The sequence below is a fragment of the Sapajus apella genome, unplaced genomic scaffold (assembly GCF_009761245.1).
Source record: "Sapajus apella isolate SASKATOON/1434 unplaced genomic scaffold, GSC_monkey_1.0 scaffold194, whole genome shotgun sequence".
NCBI classification, from domain to species: domain Eukaryota; kingdom Metazoa; phylum Chordata; class Mammalia; order Primates; family Cebidae; genus Sapajus; species Sapajus apella.
In genome coordinates this window covers 869,948-889,241 of record NW_022437134.1, presented here as the reverse complement: position 1 = coordinate 889,241, position 19,294 = coordinate 869,948, and the positions used below count along the sequence as shown (strand labels likewise).

At 61.8% G+C, this 19,294-nt stretch overlaps 1 protein-coding gene across 1 annotated transcript in view; it reads left to right on the top strand.

The window, feature by feature from the left end:
- Nucleotides 1–19,294, top strand: part of CROCC2 (ciliary rootlet coiled-coil, rootletin family member 2) — a 78,391-nt gene that overhangs the window by 49,288 nt on the left and 9,809 nt on the right. The window contains 8 exon segments of the mRNA XM_032269548.1: nucleotides 2,695–2,838; nucleotides 6,828–7,024; nucleotides 7,703–7,862; nucleotides 8,549–8,686; nucleotides 8,805–9,144; nucleotides 9,375–9,559; nucleotides 10,412–10,532; nucleotides 11,335–11,468. Coding sequence (XP_032125439.1) covers nucleotides 2,695–2,838; nucleotides 6,828–7,024; nucleotides 7,703–7,862; nucleotides 8,549–8,686; nucleotides 8,805–9,144; nucleotides 9,375–9,559; nucleotides 10,412–10,532; nucleotides 11,335–11,468 — 1,419 coding nt within the window.

The window sequence follows — 19,294 nt, the reverse complement described above, 5'->3', positions numbered from 1 at the left end:
GAGGACTCTGGGAAGGAGGACTCTGGGGAGGAGGGCTGTAGGGAGGAGGGCTCTGGGGAGGAGGGCTGTAGGGAGGAAGACTCTGGGAAGGAGGGCTCTGGGGAAGAGGACTCTGGGATGAGGACTCTGGGGAGGAACGGTCTGGGGAGGGGGGCTTTGAGGAGGGAAGTTTTGGGGATGAGGACTCTGGGAGGAGGACTCGGGCCTGGGCAAGGCTGGGCACCCACTGTTGTTGCTTGCAGAACACCAAGGCTTCAGCCCATCTGTGACATGGCACCAGGTCCCACATGGGAGATGAAGAGACTGGGAAGGGCTCATAGGGAGTGACCGGAGCCCCGTGATAGGCATGGGTGGGGACCCGGCTCACTGGCGGGGGGTGGTCAGAGCCCACCTATAGGACATGGATGGGGGCCCGGGTCACAGCGGGGAGTGGCCAGACCCCAGGATTGGACATGGATGGGGGAGCCTCAGCAGGGCCTCCAAGGCCCGGGGAGTTCAAGGAGGGGCTGTCTGTGTGCGGTCGGACTGCTGTCCTGGGTGGCACGGGACTGGCCCTGAACAGACACAGGTGCGAGGTGCCCTGGGCAGGGAGGGAATGGGCTAGAGGCACCAGACCCAGCTCCTCTCTTGCCAGGAGCCAGTGGGATCGAGGGCGAGGCTGACCATCGACCCCAGCTCCGGCACCTCTCTGCTCTTGGTGACTGCACACACCCTGTCAGCTGGGCCCACACCGGCCTCCTGCCTCTGTCCTTCCAGCTCCTGGCTGTTTGGTGATGAGGCCATTCATTCTGGTGCTTGTTGGCTTATTTTAAATTCAGGCAATCCTTTTCCTCCCCGTCCCTGGCAAGGACACAGGGTTAGATACCTACCTGACTGGTGTTGAAAGCATGGCCCAGGGGGCAAAGAACAGAACACAGGCCGTGGTGCCAGGCCCGGGACAAGGCCCCTTCTGTGCCCGTCCTGAACAGGAATCCTTCTCCCTGGCTGCACTGAAGCAAGCGCAGGCCGCCTAGTGGGGGCCAGGGCACCCAAGCAGCAGGGCCTTGGGAGGCGCTCAGTGACTCAGAGCCAGGATGGAGGGCTTGCGCCGGGTCCCCAGGTGGCCCCCAGGGCGCTGCGCAGCGGGAGGGGCACCGCAATGAGGAGGCAGGCGCTGGATGTTGCTTCACCTCCTTCCGCCTGACGCCACCACGCGGATTCCTGGTCCCTCCAAGCAGGGCTGCCCAGAGGAGCACCCAGCAGCCAGGGGAGCCCCACCCTGCTCTGATCCTGCCCCTGAGGCCCGGGAGGACCAAGCTTGGCATCGGGCCTGTGACTGTGCCTCTCCCTCCTCCTGACCTCTGGCCCAGCAGCTCCCTCGGCTCCACCCTGTGGGCAGGGAACCAGGAAAGGCCTCCTGGGGTCCTGCGAGCTGACGCCTCTGGCTCACAGAGGGGCCTCCTCTGGAGCCAGTGCTGGCTTCTGAAGCCTCCTCTTGCCCTGGCCCTGAGTCTCCCCCGGACCAGGACTAGGCCTGCCAGCCAGCTGGGCTCCCTGGGGAGCTCGCTAAGGGTTCCTCTGCCACCTCAGCCCAGAAAATGGAAATTAAAACTGTTGAGAGGAGCCAGAGAGAGGAATGCCGGCCAAGGAGCGCCCGGCGCCAGATGACAGGAGAGCGTGTGCCCCCAGGCTGAGTCACCACCCAGTGGCTCCGGCCTGTGCCCTGTCCCCGAGGCCCTCACAGGGGGTCCTGCAGCCAGGCGTCAGGAGCACCAGTCACTGGCAGTGCTGAAGCACACAGAGGCACAGAGCCTGCTCACCCAGGATGACCCTAGTCCATCCAGAGGGTCTGCAGGGGGCGGTGGAGAATGAGGACAGGGGGCTCCTTTCCCAAGAGCGGGTGGCACAGGCTGCAGGAACCCCCACCCCAGCAGGATCCATGTGGGCAGGTGGGGCACCTATGCCCGAGGGAACACAGAGCCAGCTCTGGAGGGAGCCGGCTGCCGCTGCCCGGAGGCTTAGTCCAGTGCCCCAAACCCACGGGTGTGGAACCTGACCAGGGCAGGGCTCTGATATCTCATACTGAGTACACTGAGACCCAGGAAGCTGAGGCCACCCTGAGCCCCATCTGCCCTGCTGCCCCAACCTGGGCAGGGTGCGGTGGGGAGGGCCTTGAGAGGAAGCAGGGTTGGGACCCGAGGGGCCCGGGGCTTGGGGTGAAGAGGGTGGCATTTGTCCATGAACAGGGGGCCATAGTTCGAGCCTGGGGCCTCTTGGGCCGAGGATCTCTGCTGGCCACACTGCCCCGAGGCCTGTACGCTTCCTGAGAGGACACCCTAGGGGTGTGGGCGACGGGGTCCAGACTCCCCTGAGCTCAGTCCCAAATGGAGGGTAGGGCCCCGCGTGTGTGGTGGGCCCGGCAGGGGTGGACCCTGCCCCAGGGTGCAGGCTGAGCTGAGGGGCTGCCTCCTGGTGCATCTGTGGGCACTCACACATCACAGCTGGCAGGGACCGTGAACTTCCCCTCATCCCACCAGCCTGTTGACAGTTTAGGACACTGAGGGCCAGTGCCCGGGACTTGCATGACGGTCAGCAGGGCCCAGCTCCTCCCCCGGCCACGGCAGCTCCTCCCGCTCGAAGGTCCTGGCCTTACCTCACCCCCACTGCCAAGGGCCTGGCTCCCTGGAGCCACTGTGGGCTCCCTGCTGCCCCCAGGCCACTGTCAGCGCCACAACGGAGGAGCTGAAGGCCCTCCAGGCCCAGTTTGAGGATGCCATCGCAGCCCATCAGACGGAGACCACGGCCCTGCGTGAGCGTCTCCGGGACCTGGCAGCTGAGCGAGGCCAAGTGAAGAGAGAGGTGAGGGGCAGGGCTGGGGCTCGGGGGTGGCAGCGGCGAGAAGACAGCGGGGCAGGTTCTGAGACAGGGGAGCGTGAGAGTGGGGTGTCAGGAGGAAGTGAGGCCATGCGGTGGAGGAGGGCAGCTTGGCCCCTGAGGGTAGGAAAAGGCAGCCACAGGGCTCGTGGGCGAGGGGCCTCACACCAGGCACTAAGCCAAGCGCAGGCTCCTAGAGCAGATGAAACGGGGCCCGGCCCGGGCCATCCGCTGAGAGAAGCTGACGCCGGTTTTCAGGGAAAGAAGACGTCATTTCTAAGCCCCCTGAAGGGGTGAGTTTGACTTGGGGTGAAAGTGGACTTGGCTGAGTCTGGGTTCCAGCTGGGCAGGTGGGGAGCTCTCCACAGGCTGCCCTGCGTGTCCTGGGAAGGTGCCTGGCACATTGGCTGTATCCCGGGGCACAGGTGGGGCATGCCTGCCGCTGGGAGGGCCAGCATGTGAAGGGGCGGCCAGAGCCACACAGCCAAAGGCTCCGGAGTCCAGCCAGCCCCTTCCACATACAGTTAAGAATGTGGAGTCAGGAGGGCCTGGCTCCCAAAGCCTTCCCGGGAGACGGATGTGACCTGGGGCGAAGGGGAAGCCGGACCCTTGGCCAGGAGACCCACTGTGCCATCCACTGAGGCAAGGGGAGGCCCCAGACAAGCTGGGCTCTGCCCACACAGCAGGGGGCATGGACTGCACTGCGCTGGGCACTAGGATGGGGGGAGGCTGGATTTGGGGCAGTGGGCAAGAAAAGAAGTAGGGGTCACTGGAGGTTGCAGGGTGGCCCTGGGCCTGGCCAAGGCCCCGAGGTTGATATGGAGGCACCCAGGAGCCACGTGATGGTGATGTGAGGTGGGGAACAGTCATGGGCAGGGGGCAGGAGGGGCCCCCTGCCTGTCCTGGGCTCAGCAGGCAGGCAGATGGCAGAAGCGTTCCTGAGGGGGTTGGTGGGACAGGGGGACACCTGTGTGTGGCGAGGGCAGGAGGGCACAGGGACTGGGCTGGAGGAGGGGAGGGTCAGCTGCAGCCCCAGCAGAGCCCCTGGGGACCGGGCATCTTGCCAAGGCTGGGGGCTGTGCAGCTGACCTGGTGCCGGGCGGCCAGCAGGGCAGAGTGGGGAGAGGGGCTCAGCCCTCCCCAGGCACACACAAGAGGCGGGGCGGAGAGAGGAAGGGAACGTGATTTAACATGAGCAGCTGTTTACACTGGCCCCGAGGAGAAAGGTCTCCTTTCAACAGATTTCAAAGTCAGGCCTGGTCAGCAACCACACCGGGAAGCAAGAGGAGATTTCAAAACTGGGGCAGCGGGGGCGAGGGGGGGGACGGGGCGCCGCGGTTCTGCTGGCCTCAAGGAAGGGAGCGCACGCCTCACAGAAGGTCAGGCTTTCAGGGCAGCAGTGCCCGGAAGGGAGTTGGGGCTCCCTAAGCCGAGCGCCCAGATAGGGAGTGGGGGCTGAAAGGTGAGGATGGTGATGGGGACGGAGGAGCAATCTTACAGAACAGCAAGCCCAGCCTGTCCGGCGCCAGGCCGGCCCGGGGTCACCATGGAAACCGTAACATTTTTCACAGCCTTTAAGCTGGAGGAACTTCAGGCTCAGATCCTGGCTAAGGCCCGCACACGTGTGCACACGTGTGTATCCACATCACATACGAGCACAATGAGACCGCACACACCTGTGCACACGCCACACACAGTGGCACGCACGTGCTGAAAGCACACACATGATGAATGCACACACACACACTGAATGCACACACACGAACGCACGCACACGCACTCACGTCCACACAACCCTCACGCTGGAATCACGGAACCACACAGTGCACACAGGCGTGTACACAAACACGCAGCAAGCACACACACGCACATACGCACACTTGCACACATTCACACGCACACATGCACACTTACTTGCACACACGCACACACACATGCACACTGTCATGCACATCCACTCACACATACACGCACACATGCACACACACTCACATATACTCACATGCACATGCACACACATGCATATACTCATGCACAGACATGCTCACACATGCATATACTCATGCACACTCACATGCACATACTCACATGCACACTCACATGCACACACACGCGTATACTCACACATACACTCATGCACACTCACACGCACACACATGCAGACACGCCCATGCACATACGTAGGGCCGGTGCAGGCATACACACATACGCACACGCACACACACGTACACACACCACACACAGAGTTGACACCTGCACACGCTCTGCCTCACACATGCACACGCACAGTCACACTCACCCGTCCCTCCCTGGCTTTCCCTCCACAGCCCCTCCCTGCAGGGCTCTGGAGCGGCCTCGCTGCAGGAGATTTTTAAAGAGGCCGTTTATACAATTTCTAGTAAAGAAATAATTATTATAATCACATTAAGTGATTTGGCTGTAAAATTCCTGTGAAAGGGATGGCTGTTCTCAGGAGGGGGGGAGCGGTGGGGGAGTGTGGGGGCCCTCCCCCTCCGGGGCCCTCCCCCTCCCCCTCCAGCCCCCTCCCCCTCCCCCTCTGGGGCCTTCACCCTCCCCCTCACCCTCCAGCACCCTCACCCTCCCCCTCCAGGGCCCTCACCCTCCTCCGCCCCCTCCAGCACCCTCCCCCTCCCCCTCCAGGGCCCTCACCCTCACCCTCACCCTCCAGCACCCTTCCCCTCCCCCTCCGGCGCCCTCACCCTCACTCTCACCCTCCCCCTCCCCCTCCGGGGCCCTCCCCCTCCCCCAATTTGTTTTGCTGGTTTTCACCTCCACTGCCCTGGGAAATGAAAACAGCTTCTCTTATGATGCATGGGCCCTTTTGCTGGTCCTTGACCTTCTGGGCCCGTTTCTGCTGAGCTCTGCGGAAAATGCTCAGCACGGTCAGGGCTCCCACGTGTGGGGGTGGAGGGGAGCAGAGGGGAGGCTCTGGCCCTTCCCAAAAACAGAACAACAATCACAGCGGCAGCCTCAAGAGCCAGGCCGGCCGGGGGCCTGGACAGTATCCCGTGAAAACAGCCAGCAAAGAGGGTTTTGTTTTTGGCAAGCCGGCAACTTGACATCACGGAGTCTCTGTGGCTTCCCTCCCTGGGCATGCCCCGCCGGCTCCCCCTCCTCCCCTGGGACATGCCAGAGCCAGCATGGAGTCCTCTCCAGGGTTTTTGGTCAGGCCCAGAGCTCAGACCTGGGAGGCAAGAGACTGGGGGCCAGGGCCAAACCCCAGTAAGTCATCACCCAGAGCGTAGGTGCAGGGGGAGCCTTTCCGCTGGGCTGCAACTGTCTTCCAGACCCCAGCCCTGGGCTCTCCCGGCCACCGTGAGATGCCTGGTGTCCAGAGCAGGGAACCAAGATCCTCCCCTCACTGTGCCCCCCCATCGCCAGAGACCCTCCTCCCACTGTCCCCATCGCCAGAGACCCCTCTCCCACTGCCTCCCATGCCAATGGGGAAGAAGGGCTGGGCTGAGGGAGTGGGTGAGCCCCACTGTGCCGGGGTCCCTGTGCCAGGGTCCGCGCCCAGCCTGCCTGCCAAGGTTGCTGTCCACACCAGGACAGGCAGCGGCCTGGGCACCACACTGTCACCTAAAGAGAGGACGGGACACTGGGGGCGGGAGGTGGGAGGGCCCCAGGCAGGGGCAGCTGAATGTGGGCAATGACAGTGCAGACACGTGTGCTAAGCCGCATCCCAAGCAGGCCTTGCCGGCCAGTGGTCAATGTCCCAGGGTCCAGGGAGGCCACAGCATGGGGACGGACCCAGGGGGTCAAGGTGGGGTCTGCTGGGCTCTTGGGCTGGCCCTGCCCCAGCCCCTGGAGCCGCCCCACAGCCTCCACAGCAGTAGGGATTGGTGGCTCCATGGGGTGAGCACAGTGCGGGAGGACCACGCTGGCAGGGCCTCTGTGCCTCGCCCTGGAGCTCAGTCCCCAGCTGGCCGCCAGAGCTGCATGCTCCTCCCTAGGCTGAGAGGCTGCGGGCACAGCTGACCATGGCTCAGGAGGGGTTGGCCACACTGCGCCAGGAGCTGCAGGCCGTCCAGGAGAGCCGGGAGGAGGCCCGCCAGGCGCTGGGTGACAAGGCCCGCGAGAAGGATGTACTGTTGTGGTCCAACAGCGAGCCGTGGGCCGCCGTCTGCAGGGCTGAGCAGGAGAAGGCCAGGTACGGAAGCCATCCTGGAGCCGCGGGGGTCCCTGCAGCCCACTGCCCACCCAGGCTGCAGGGAGGATTGGGTGAGGGGACTAGGCAGGGGCGTCCCATTGATTTGGCCCCACTGATGGTGGGTAGACATGCCAAGCAGGCCTCCTGCTGCCTGATCCAAGGGGTCTGCAGTGCTGGCCCGTGCAAGGGTGGCTGGGGACATGGACACACCTGACCCTGCCCACAGGAAGTTCTCATCAGCAGGAAGACAGGTCACAGGTGACCTCCCAGAGGTGGTGCCAGGCTGGGGAGCAGAGGGAGGCCAAGAGCCTGGCTGGGGCTCCAGAAAGGCCCCTGTGGGGCAGCTGGGCCGGACGGCAGCCCTCACAGCAGGCGGCAGAGGTGCCAAACTGGGCTGGATGTTGAGCGTCTGGGCACGTGAGGGAGAGGGAGAAGTGGGGAAGGATGAGGTGAGGAGGGGCTAAAGAGGTAAATGATGCACAGGGGCCATGCAGCTGGGTACTGGGACACGGGTGGACATGTGTCCAGAAGGTGACAGGGAGCCCTGCAGAGGCGGGTTTTGGGGACACCGAGAGTCCAGACTGGGGTCGGTGCCTCAGTGGAGCAGGAGAGGCCTGCTGGGCAGCAGTGCCGGCCCCCAGGGGGTACGGGCACGCCAGACGGTGGCACCCTTTTCAGTTTTAAGCGGTCCAAGGACGAGAAGGAGCAGAAGCTGCTGGTCCTGGAGGAGGCGCGGGCGGCGGCGCAGCGGGAGGCCAGCACACTGCGGGCCCGCCTGTGGGAGCTGGAGCAGGCCCGGGGGGAAACCCGCCAGGAGCTCCAGGAGCTCCACAGACAGGTAGGCGGCCGGAAGGGTCAACATCCAACCAGGCACCTCCCGCCTGGTGCGTCCCAGGGCCCCCCCAGCTGCAGTGCAGGAGCCCCCAGACCTGGCCTTGCAGCTACCTTTGAGTCACTGTGTCCCCAGACTTGGGGCCACCCCCTTCTCAAGTTCACAGGGCCCCTGGTTGGGTCTGTCCCTGCGGGGTACAGATGGCAGGACTGGAGAGGACAGAAACAGGAAGGCTTGGGGAGGAGGAAGGGCCGAGCACAGCAGCACGGTCTCTGAATGTGACGCCTTTCCACGGCACTCGGGGCTCAGACAGGCTGGGGGGGCAGCCCGGCCTCTTCAGGACTGGGTGCTGGAGAGCCGGGTCTCCGCGAGGCCTGGCTCCCTCCTGTCGAGGCAGCCTCAGGGCACTTGGCTCCAGTGCACCCAGCCAGTGCCCACACTTCCTAATCAGGGCCCAACCCGCCCTTCCTGAGACTCCTCCTTGTCCCAGGTTCTCAGAGGAGGTGCCAGGTAGGGGTCTGCGCCATGGCTGAGGGTGGTGGCTCCTGGGACGAGGTCCTTTGGAGGAACCTTAGCCCAAGCCTCCCTGAGTGTGGCCAGCTGCCCTCAAGAAACTTGTGAGTGGAGGCAGGAGGCAGGGAGGCTGCCTGGGCAGAGACCAGTGATCCCATCGTTGCGGCCTGTGCTCCCAGGTGAGGACGCTGATGGCTGAGAACCAGAGCAGGTGCAGAGAGGCCCGGGAGCTGCAGGGGCGACGCTCGCAGGAGGTGCTGGAGCTGCGGAGGCAGGCGGCCGGGGCGGAGGCCGGGCGCGCGGGTGCCCGGGAGGAGGTGGGAGGGCCGCCAGTGGCCAAAGGGAAGGCGCTGGGCTGGGGGGCAGCGGGAGGCCCAGGCCCACCCACTTCCTCACCGTCTCCCACGGGCGCTCCCCCAAACGACCCTCCGACAGGTCCTGGGGCTGCAGAGGAAGTTGGCCGAGGTGGAGGCCGTCTGCGAGGCCCGCGGACAGCGGCTCCAGGAGCACCTCCATGACAGCTGCGGGGCAGAGCTGCACAGCGTCACCAGGAAGCTGCAGCAAGCCAGCGCTGTGGCCGATGCTCTCCAGGCTCGCCTGGACCAGGCCTGTCAGCAGATCCACAGCCTGGAGCAGGAGCTGACCCAGGCCCAGCGTGCGAGGCAGGGGGCAGAGGCCCAGCTGCGCCGGCTCTGCTCCGCATTCCGCCGTGGCCTGGGGCTCCAGGGACAGAGCCCGTGGGCCTCCCTGGAGCAGCCCGGTTCCCCCACCCAAGGTCAGAGTCCTCCGTGGCGGCAGGCAGGCCCCTGTCCCTGCTCAGTCCCTGGCCTGGCCACCCCTCTTTCAGGCCTCACAGCTGATCAGCGAGTGACTCGGACCGGCAATTGTAGGGGCCTGTGGCCAGCCCCCCAAGCTCCCATGGCTGGAGCAGCAGAGAGGAAGGGACATGGGCGTGCTCTGTTGCTGTGTCCCTGTCTATGACCTCTCCGCTGTCACCTCCCGCAGGCTCCAACGGCTCCCAGGCTCTCCCTGGGCGAGAGGATGCCAGCAGCCGAGCCAGGCCCCACTCACCCCTCCGATGGCCCTCGCCCACACCCGGAGGCCACAGCTCAGAGCTCCTGGATGTGGACACCGTGAAGGACGTCCTACAGGACTTTGTGCGGAAGCTCCGAGAAGCCCAGCGGGAGCGGGTAACGGGGGCTGGGGCCTCCCACCCACAGCAGCACGCCGGGGCCTCTGGCAAGACCACCTTAGACCTGCTGTCCACCCACCTGCGCGTCCCGGGGTCTCAAGGTCCAGGCTGTCCTGTTTGTTGTGATAAACGCTGGTACCACCGTGTCCCCCAAACCCAAGTGCCTTGGGTGGCTGCAGGCCACCCCCTTCCTCAGACCAGGCTGAAAAGCCCCTGGAGCCAGGCCCTCCTGCGACACCCACCAGGGCCCAGGCCAGGGCATTCTACAATTCGTGCCATCCCCTGCAGGACAGAGCCAGCAAGCTCTCCTCAGTGCTCCCAAAGTCCCCTCCTGGGGCCCAAGCTCCCCAGTGGCTGCTCCTGGCTTTAGGGCTCCCACAGAACCACCCATGAGCGGCCCCCTTCCAGCTCGCTGGGTGACGATGGGCAGGGGACTCCCATGGGCAGGGCTGTGGGAAAGACAGAGACAGGCCTTGAGCCCTGGCTGGGGTCCGTGCACACCCGCTCCCTTCGTGTCTGCCCTGGGGAGCAGGGTCCCATCGGCACTCAGCCCCAAATGCTGCCAGGGCAGCCACTGCCAGTCCCTGTGACCACAGGCTGTGGGCCACCACCTGCCAGCTCTCCACGCCACACCTGTACCTGAAACCTGGGTCCTGAAGGCCCAGCCCCACTGGACCCCTCCCCTCCCCAGGCCTGCAGGTCAGCTCAGCTTCCCAGTGTGCCCACCTTCCTCGAGCCCACTGCCACGCCACCTGCTACCCTGCCCTGCACACGTTCACCCTCTAGCAGACACCTTGGCCCTCCACCCGCCCGCTGGGCGGGCCCCACTGACCTCAGTCCTTCCTCCCAGGACGACTCTCGCGTCCAGATGGCGACCCTGAGCAGCCGGCTGAGTGAGGCAGAGTGCAGGTGTGCCCGGGCCCAGAGCCACGTGGGGCAGCTACAGAAAGCCCTGGCCGAGGCCCAGGAAGGTGACCTGCCTTCCCCACCCCACCCACTGTGGGAGCGGCTGTGAGGGTGGAACCACAGTGTCCCCACGGCGGCCAGCTGTAAGCTTTAGGCCCCTATGGCAGTACCCAAGCCACCAGGCCTGGGGAGGCGGGGCCCGCGCTTGGCATCAGAGCTTTCTCAGCAGCAACTTCCCCAGCACAGAGGAATGGCATCCACAGGCCCCTCAAGGCCCTCCTGGTCCATCCAGCTCCAGTGTCCTCGGCAGCCCCTGCCCCGCCCTGGCCTCCTGCAGTTCCCACCAGGGGCCTTTGCCTGGGCCGTGCCCTCTTCCTGGCACCCGCTACCCCAGGTAGCCACATGGCTCTCCCCATGCAGGCCCTGCCTCTTGCCACCCCCTCAGAGAGGTCCCTCCCCACTGCCCCCCACTGCGTCTCATGCACGAGTTTCTCCACTTAGTGCCCCCTCAGTTAAAGGAAGGAGGCAGCCAGGCGCGGTGGCTCACACCTGTCATCCCAGCACTTTGGGAGGCCAAGGCAGGCGGATCACCTGAGGTCGGGAGTTGGAGACCAGCCTGACCCACGTGGTGAAACCCTGTCTCTTAAAAAAAGGAAAAAAAAGGAAAGAGGCAGGAGGGAAGGATGAGCAGGGAGGAGGTCAGAGTCCAGACACGGGAAGCGGGGACCCCAGGCCAGCCCAGGACCCTCGAGCGGCGAGGACAGACCCTGCCCCACCTGGGTGCCAGTCACTCAAGTCTGCGGAGTTGCCTGCCTGTGACCTGGGAGGGGCGTGGGAGCCCCTCAAGCCACCCTGCTTGCCCCACAGGCCGGCGCCAGGTGGAGGGTGTGCTGGGCAGTGCCCGGGCAGCGAGAGCCCTGCAGAAGGAGGCACTGGGCAGGCTGGAGTTGGAGCACCTGGCGAGCATGCGTGTGGCAGGCCGGGAGAAGCGGCGGCTGCAGGTGGGGAGGCGGCGGGGGAGGGGGGACAGGTGCAGTGTAAGAACAAGGCCTGTCGGTCACCCTCACACCCTGCAGGGAGGCCACAGGGCCAGGAGGGGGTGAGAGGAGTCCGCAAGGGCGTCTGTGGATGTTCAGACCTGGGGCCAGTGGCCACCCAGGCAGGGCCCTGGGCAGAGGTGCAGGCTGGGTCGTGGCAGGTGGCTTTGGGGCCATCAGGACTGGACCTGTCCCTAGCAGAGCTGTCTTTAAGGTAGTTCTAGCCGTTGTGTTACAGATTGGGGACACTGAGGACTTGGTCCTGGGGACACAGCAAGTGGGGGGCAAAGCCCCAAGTCTAGGCCCTTCCTTCTCTTGAGGCCACACTGGCAGGCATAGAGGTGGCCCTGGCCTGGCCTTGGGGCTCTGTCCGGTGTCACCGTGCTGCTCCAAGACCACTTTTCACCCTACGTCATTCAGGCACAGAAAGGGCTGAGGTCTTTGTCCCTGCGCGCCAGGCTTTCTGCTGGGGAGGTGGCTGCTGGGTCTGAGGTGGGCCTGGAAAGGGAACAGCCAGGCAGGGGGGGATGGAGCCTGGCCCAGCCTCGGTCCTCAGTGCTGATGGGGAGCCCGGGCCCAGCCCAGCCCACGGGTCCAAGCAGCCCCCAGCATGTCCTGAGATAGTCGTCAGGACTAGGCCAAGGGATGACCCGGCCTCTCCAGAGTGTTCCCTCGCAGGCCCCAGCGGCCAGAGAACAGTGTGCCGCGCTGAGGCTGACCAGGGCAGCTACCCCAGGCGTCCCCAGCCCATTCTGGGAAGCGGGAGCCAGCACCATGCAGAGGGGACTGGGCACAGAGGTCTAGGAGCCACTCCGCTGCAAATGTCCCTCCCACGAGGGAGGCCCGGACACGCTGTCAGGAGGGTCAGCCCTGCAGGTTGGCACAGAGGGCTCAGAGGTCAAGTGCAGAAGCCACCTATGGTCACCTTCCCCAGCAGGCCTGTGCTGCTCTGCGCAGGGCTCAGCCTGGGAGCCTGGTGGCCCTCAGAGGCCACCAAAGGGCTGTCAGCACTCAGGCCAGCAGGCAGGCGCTGGGTCCCTAGGAGGCCCTGAACCTCTGAGGAGGTGGCTCCTGCAGGGGAGAGGGGAGGGGGCAGAGAGCAGAGGCCAGGCTGCAGAGACGGCAAGTTCCTCATCAGCCAGGAGCCTGGAAATTCCCGTCTCGGAAACACCCCTCCGGTGGCAGCTGCTGGGGCGGCAGGACTGGAGACACCTGTGGAAGGCCCAGGCGGCCTGGCCAGGGAGGGGGTCACACTTGCGAGATGCCCAGGCGGTGGGGAACCTAAGTCGGGGGGCCTGGAGCAGGCTGAGCTGAACCACACTTCATTTATACGGATAGTCACATGTGTGCTGCCCACAGGCGTTCAGAACGGGCTCTCCGTTCACAGGTTACGACATTTTGAAACAGTTGTCTTATTATTTTATTTTACTTTATTTTTTGAGACAGAGTCTCACTCTATTGCCCAGGCTGGAGTGCAGTGGCGTGATCTTGGCTCACTGCAGCCTCTGCCTCCTGGGTTCAAGCGATTCCCTGCCTCAGCCTCCTGAGTAGCTGGGACTACAGGCACGCGCCACCACGCCCGGCTAATGTTTTGTATTTTTAGTGCTGACGGGGTTTCACCATGTTGACCAGGCTGGTCCCAAACTCCTGACCTCAAATGATCGGCTCACCTCGGCCTCCCAAAGTGCTGGGATGACAGCCGTGAGCCACCCTGCTTGACCCTGAAATGGACCTTTTAAATCAATCTTCACAAATGCGTTATTCAGATAGGCCACGTTTGAGAATCCCGGAATTTATGAAAGCTGAGGATGATGTGTTGAGTTTTCTGACAGCGACTGTTTTTGTCAATGTCTCCTTTTATTTCCAAGGGTATCTGACTTCTAGATTTCTTGACTCTCTTGGAAAGTGAAGTTTCTCCGTGAACTCTTCCCGTGTGGCCGGCACGCCCCATGGCTGCGGTCTGTCCTCCTCCTGGCCTCTGACTTTTTGGTCTTTGCGTTTTCAGCCTTTGTGTCATCGGCCTGGCTTTGGCTTCAATCCCACCTCAGGGTCTTCGCCTTTTCTGGGGAATTTGTTCTGCGTAGAAAGTTTGTGGTAACGCAAGCTGTTTTTCCTTAGGTTGCTGATAGGACGTTCCTCCTTTCTGCCTGTCTTTCCTGCTGGCCCTGTCTTGCACACAGGAGTGATTCATGCAGCCCTTTTCCCTTAGCCTTTGCGCCCAGGGCCCCTTAGGGCTGGGCCAGGACAGCGCCCTGCACCCACCAAGGCTGAGGGTCTTGTCTCCCGTCCCCCCACCCTGCCCACTGCAGTGCTTCCACCTGCGCCCGAGAAGCTGAGACTTTTGTTCCTTAGAACTTCCTCCTCTGGACACTCTCCAGTTGCAAACCTGCCCGGGGGCTCTGGCTCTCCTGCCTGTGAGTTGGACTTCTTTTGATATCTGTGGACCCCAGGGCGCTCTACCCACAGCAGCCCACACCTGGTGCACTATTTTTTGCAATAAATTGCTGATGACTTAAAACAACCCCGCTTTTGGGCCCCCAGTCCTGTAGGTGAGAAGCCTGGCATGTGTGACTGGGGTCTCCCCTCCCGGCCTCACAGTCATGGGGCGGGCTGGGCCACCTGAGGCTCCAGGGAAGAGTCTCTGGGCTCATCCGGGTGCTTCCGGGGCATCTGGGCTCATCCCATGTGGCAAGTTCATCTCCTTGCGTGACTGGGCTAAGCCTCATTTCCAGGCTGTCGGCCAAGGGCCCCCCACTCCCAGCCAGGAGCTTCCTCAAGGGTGCCACAGCACAGCGGCAGGGCCTTCGCCCATGTCTCCACGTGCCTTACACTTCTCTGCCCCTTCTGCCAACACCCGACGGCGGGCCTGGGTGGGTGGGGCCTGCGTGGGTGTGGGGGGGGGGGCCTGTCCGGGGGGGGGGGGCCTGTCTGGTTGGGGGAGGCCTGTCTGTGTGGGTGGGGCCTGCGTGGGTGGGCGGGGCCTGTCCGGGTGGGCGGGGCCTGTCTGGTTGGAGGAGGCCTGTCTGGGTGGGCGGGGCCTGTCTGGGTGGGGAGGCCTGTCTGGGTGGGTGGAGCCTGCGTGGGTGGGCGGGGCCTGTCTGGGTGGGCGGGGCCTGTCCGCGTGGGGAGGCCTGTCTGGTTGGAGGAGGCCTGTCTGGGTGGGTGGGGCCTGCGTGGGGGGGGGGGCCTGTCGGGGGGGGGGGGGCCTGCGTGGGTGGGCGGGGCCTGTCTGGGTGGTCGCCCTTTCCTTAACTCAGAGTCAGACTCGCATCCAGAGTCCCGTGGCCGTGAATGCCACGTGGTCACGGGACGGCGTCAGGGCCGGAGCTCACGGGGCCTCTGAGGGCCGCACCTGCCACAGGGGTCCCAGCGATGTGCTGCCAGCCTCAGTGAACTCCGTGCCACTGGCTGCTGGGTGGAGCCTGGAGGCGTCTCTCCTGCAGGGGCCTGGTTTTCGTTAGAGTCTGGGCCCCGCAGAGGTTCCAGAACTGTGCAGAGTCTCTGGGCTCTCTGGGTTTTTCTTGTCAGCGCTCTTTCCAGAGTGGCAGCCAGAGGCCTCCGTGTCTTTGAAATTCAAAAATGTCACCAACATATGGGCGTGTCGGCCCCTTTCAGTATTTTTACGTACCCTGGCAACCCCTCCCTACTTGCAGAAGCAAATCTACCTTCTGTCTACAGAGGTTCCTCCCACTGTAAAAAAAAAATATCTCTTCTCCTTCTCCGTCACCCCCTGCTCCTTTGTCCTGGAGCCCTCAGCACCCGTCATGACCCCCTGGGCCTGTGCTGGCTTCGGTCTTGGATTGCTCCTCACCTCCATTTCCCCAAGGTCCTAGGAGAATTTCAGGTCTTACTCCTGCTCAGCTCATCTCACCGTCTGCCTCATCGCCTCTGCTGCTGCCCCCACGGCGGCCTGCTCAGCCGGAGTTCTCACCTCGGGCTCCGTGCCCCGGCCTCGCCCGGAGAATGCCAGTTACCCTCTTCTGATGCGTGTCAGCAGCTTCCTCCTCTGTTTCCTTAGAGATTTCCTCAATTCGAGATTTCCTCGAATCGACTTTATTTTCTCGAACCCCAGTGGATGCTACTTTTGTGATGCTTTTTCCTTTGCGAAACTTTGAAGGGAGTTCTGGCCTTGCTCGAAGCTGGGAGTGGAGAGGGCTCATTGTGGACTTTATGTGTCCCCATCCACGTATTTCAGCCTCAAAGGAAAGGCAGAGAGAAGGGTTCCAAGATCCCGCAGCCACAGGGAGCTGTGGGGGAGCGTGGGGAGCCAGCAGTGGCATTTTGCCCCCCCCAGAGCTGTTCTTTTCCTGAAGTGTGGGGGGGGCAGTGGGGGCACCCTTACCTCCTCAGCTGCTTCCCTGGCAGGGACAGAGGGCTCCCCGGGTCCCCCAGCCACAGCAGCCCTCTTCCCTGATGTGGTCCCCTGTAGCTCCCCGCAGCCCTCCCCGTTCTGAGCCAGGGTATGGGGGAGTCCCACTTCGGGCCTCCACACATGAGTGCAGAGGATGCTCTGATATTCATCAGACCCTTGTCCATGTGCATTTTTCTGCTTGGTCTAGAATTTGCTCAAGGATTTTAGTGAAACATGGTAAACTCTATCATGATGGTGTCAATGTTTTCTTAAAATTCTGGCAGTGCCCATTCCACCTTTTTTTAGGCCGAGCTGGTTTCACCTGCCCTCAGGAGCCCTACAAGCCCCTGGTCCCCAGCTCTGAGAACAAGTTTCCCAACCTTTTGTCATCTATTGGTCATTGTGGTGGGTGTCTGGATTCAGACACACCTAAGTCACCACCTCACCAGAGGCCCCGCCTTTGACACTTGGCAAACCCAGGCAGAGAACTCAGGGTTGAAACGTTTCTAGCCAGCCAGGGGGCTGGGAAGACAGCCACGCTCCCTGCTGCCCCTCGCCCTTGCCGAACCGTGGGGTCCCTCGGGGCAGGTCTGGCGCCTCTTCTGGCTCTGCATTTGACACACTTCTCTCACTTTCATGGGTCGGTTTTTCCCCACTTCACATAAGCCAATGTGTTTGTCAAGAGAAAGTTAATTAAAAACATATTTTTCTAATTAAATGGTAGGCTGTACTGTGCAAACAGTAAGATCCTGTTTGAGAGCAAATCCCTCCCGTTTCCAAGGCTATCCTGGGAATTCGATAGAACAGCCGTGCAGGGCCAGCCCGCGGCGCCAGGACATGCACCAAACACAGCAGCCGTGCCCAAGCAGCTGGCCAGGCCGCCAAGCAGGCGGGAGGCCTGGCACTCACCCAGCGTCACCCACAGCCTCATGCCTGCTCAGAAAGGCCCACCCTGCCACCCTCGGATTGGCACCCGGTCACAGCTCAGGGGAGCCCGTGGCATCCTTGGACTCTTGCCCAGGCCTCCTTCGCCCACTGTGCCCACATGCCACGTCCACCCCACCAGCTCACACGTCCCCAGTGCCAGCCCTGCAGTTCACCTGCCTGTGGGGGCCAAACTCAGCATCATTCACAGGCTCTAAAAGTTTCCAGGATCCACACAAGCCCAAAGCCAGCAGAGCAGCCTGGGGCCAGCAGGGCCCACAAAGCGGACACTGAGCCACGGTCGGAATTGATTATTCTCAGTGCTTTGTCAAGAATTTTTGCATCTGTAATTCCTTTTCGGTGACATATTTTTCAAATTTATTTGTGTTAAGAAAATTTGATTATTTTATAAAATGAATTGGTGGGCTTTCCATTTCTTCTGTCACCTGGAATGCTCAAAATAACTTTCCTTGAAAGGTTCATTGAGCGTCCCTGTACCTGTCGGCAGCCCCTGTCATGGTAAAGAGCACACTTTAATTCCCTTTGAGTCTCTTTTCTGTCAAAGGTCTGTTTTCACTTTCCATTTCTTCTCGGGTCAGCTTTGCCCGTGGGAATGTCACTCATCGCACACGTCCAGCGCATCGCCAAGGACCTGCACTTGCATTTGCTGAGCACCATCTTTGTGATAGCGTGGTCTTGCCGGCAGGTGCACCTGCTCTCTGCGCATCGCTGTGCCTCATTTCCACGTGGAGTTACATCTGCTTCTGTCCTTCATGTTCCAGGCTGGTTTCTTTTCCTTAATCTGACTTGCCAACAGTTCATGTTTTATTCCTGTTTTCAAATAATCAATGTATCTCCGCTTTTATTTCTATTAACACTCTATTTTCAGTCTCGGTTTATTTTGTATTTTATTTATTCTTTTGAGGTTCTGGCTCTGTCCGCCAGGCTGGAGTGCAATGGCGTGATTCCGGCTCACTGCAGCCTCCACCTCTGGGGCTCCAGCGGTCCTCCAACCTCAGCCTCTTCAGTAGCTGGCACTGTAGGCACATGCCACTGCATCTGGCTAACTTTTGTGTTTTTTGTAGAAATGTTGTTAAACCATGTTGCCCAGGCTGGTCTCAAACTCCTGAGCTCATGCGATGCATCTACCTTGGCCTCCCAAAGTGCCAGGATTACAGGTGTGAGCCACCACGCCCAGCCAATACTCTCTTTTTAAATCTTTTTCGTTGTAATTTTTCCAAGTTCTTGAAAGGAATAAGTAAGTTGTTTACGTGTGGGCTTTCTCTTTTAACAGCGGGAGCATTTCACATGATCCCATTTTCCCTAACTGTGGTTTGGGATGTGCCGCAGCAGCTTTTGATGTGAGTTCGTTCCCTTTTTACCAGTTTTCTAGAAGTTTCCATCTTTATTTCTTCTTGAGTGTGAGGGTTATTTGAACCATGAGTGCGTGTTCTGCCACTGCCGTTGCTCACGGCGTCTCCCTGGCGAGGCTGTGGCTTTGGGCGGGTGATCGGGTTCTGGGTGGGTCTTTGTTCGTGCTCCTGCTTTGTCAGTTGTTTGCTGGTTGTTTGCTTTTATGGTTTGGTTTTGTCTATTTGCTTGTGTTGTGTTTACAGGAATACTGGACAAGCTGACTGCAAAGTTGACGGGAAAGGGTAGACATTTAAGACTTTCCAAGAAAATTTTGAAAGTGAATAGTGCAACAGGCTATAAAGCTAGTCGGGTCCAAGCAGGAGGGGCTGGCAGAAGAGGCGGGCAGTGGGCAGGCCCAAGCCGAGAGGAGGCCTTGCCACCGCAAACTGGCACAGACCCCGCCCTCGGTCTGGCCCCAGCGTCCCACTGTGTGGCAAGAAGGGCTCCGACCCCTTGTGTCTGAGGACTGCCCAGAGGTCATTGCGCTGTGACTGGCCTGAGGGCAGGATGGGCCAGCTCGCCAGGGCAGGGACTCCAGGGGACGTGCCAGTGGATAACCGAATTGGCCCACGATCGCCCGGTGGATAACAGGTATCAGGCTGAGGACCCCAATTCCAAGAGCGCAAAGGACGGATTTGGCGGGTGTTTGTGGCATGCTCTGCCCTGCCCTTTGCGGCCGGCAGGACACTTGACGAGGCCTTTGCCCCTTCTGCTCATGCTCAGGTATTTCCCAGCCTTCACGCCCAGCCTTCCATGCAAGCCCTTCGTTTGTAACAGCCTCCCCGGGGGCCTCCCGGAGTCCACAGCATGCTCCCAGCCTTCTTCTTCTTCTTTTTTTTTGAGACAGAGTTTCACTTTTGTTGCCCAGGCTGGAGTGGAGTGGTGCAGTCTTGGCTCACTGCAACCTCTGCCTCCCAGGTTCAAGCGATTCTCCTGCCTCCACCTCCCAAGTAGCTAGATTACAGGCGCGTGCCACCATGCCTGGCTAATTTTTTGTATTTTAAGTAGAAACGGGGTTTCACCATGTTGGCCAGGCTGGTCTCAAACTCCTGACGTCAGGTGATCCGCCCACCTCAGCCTCCCAAAGTGCTGGGATTATAGG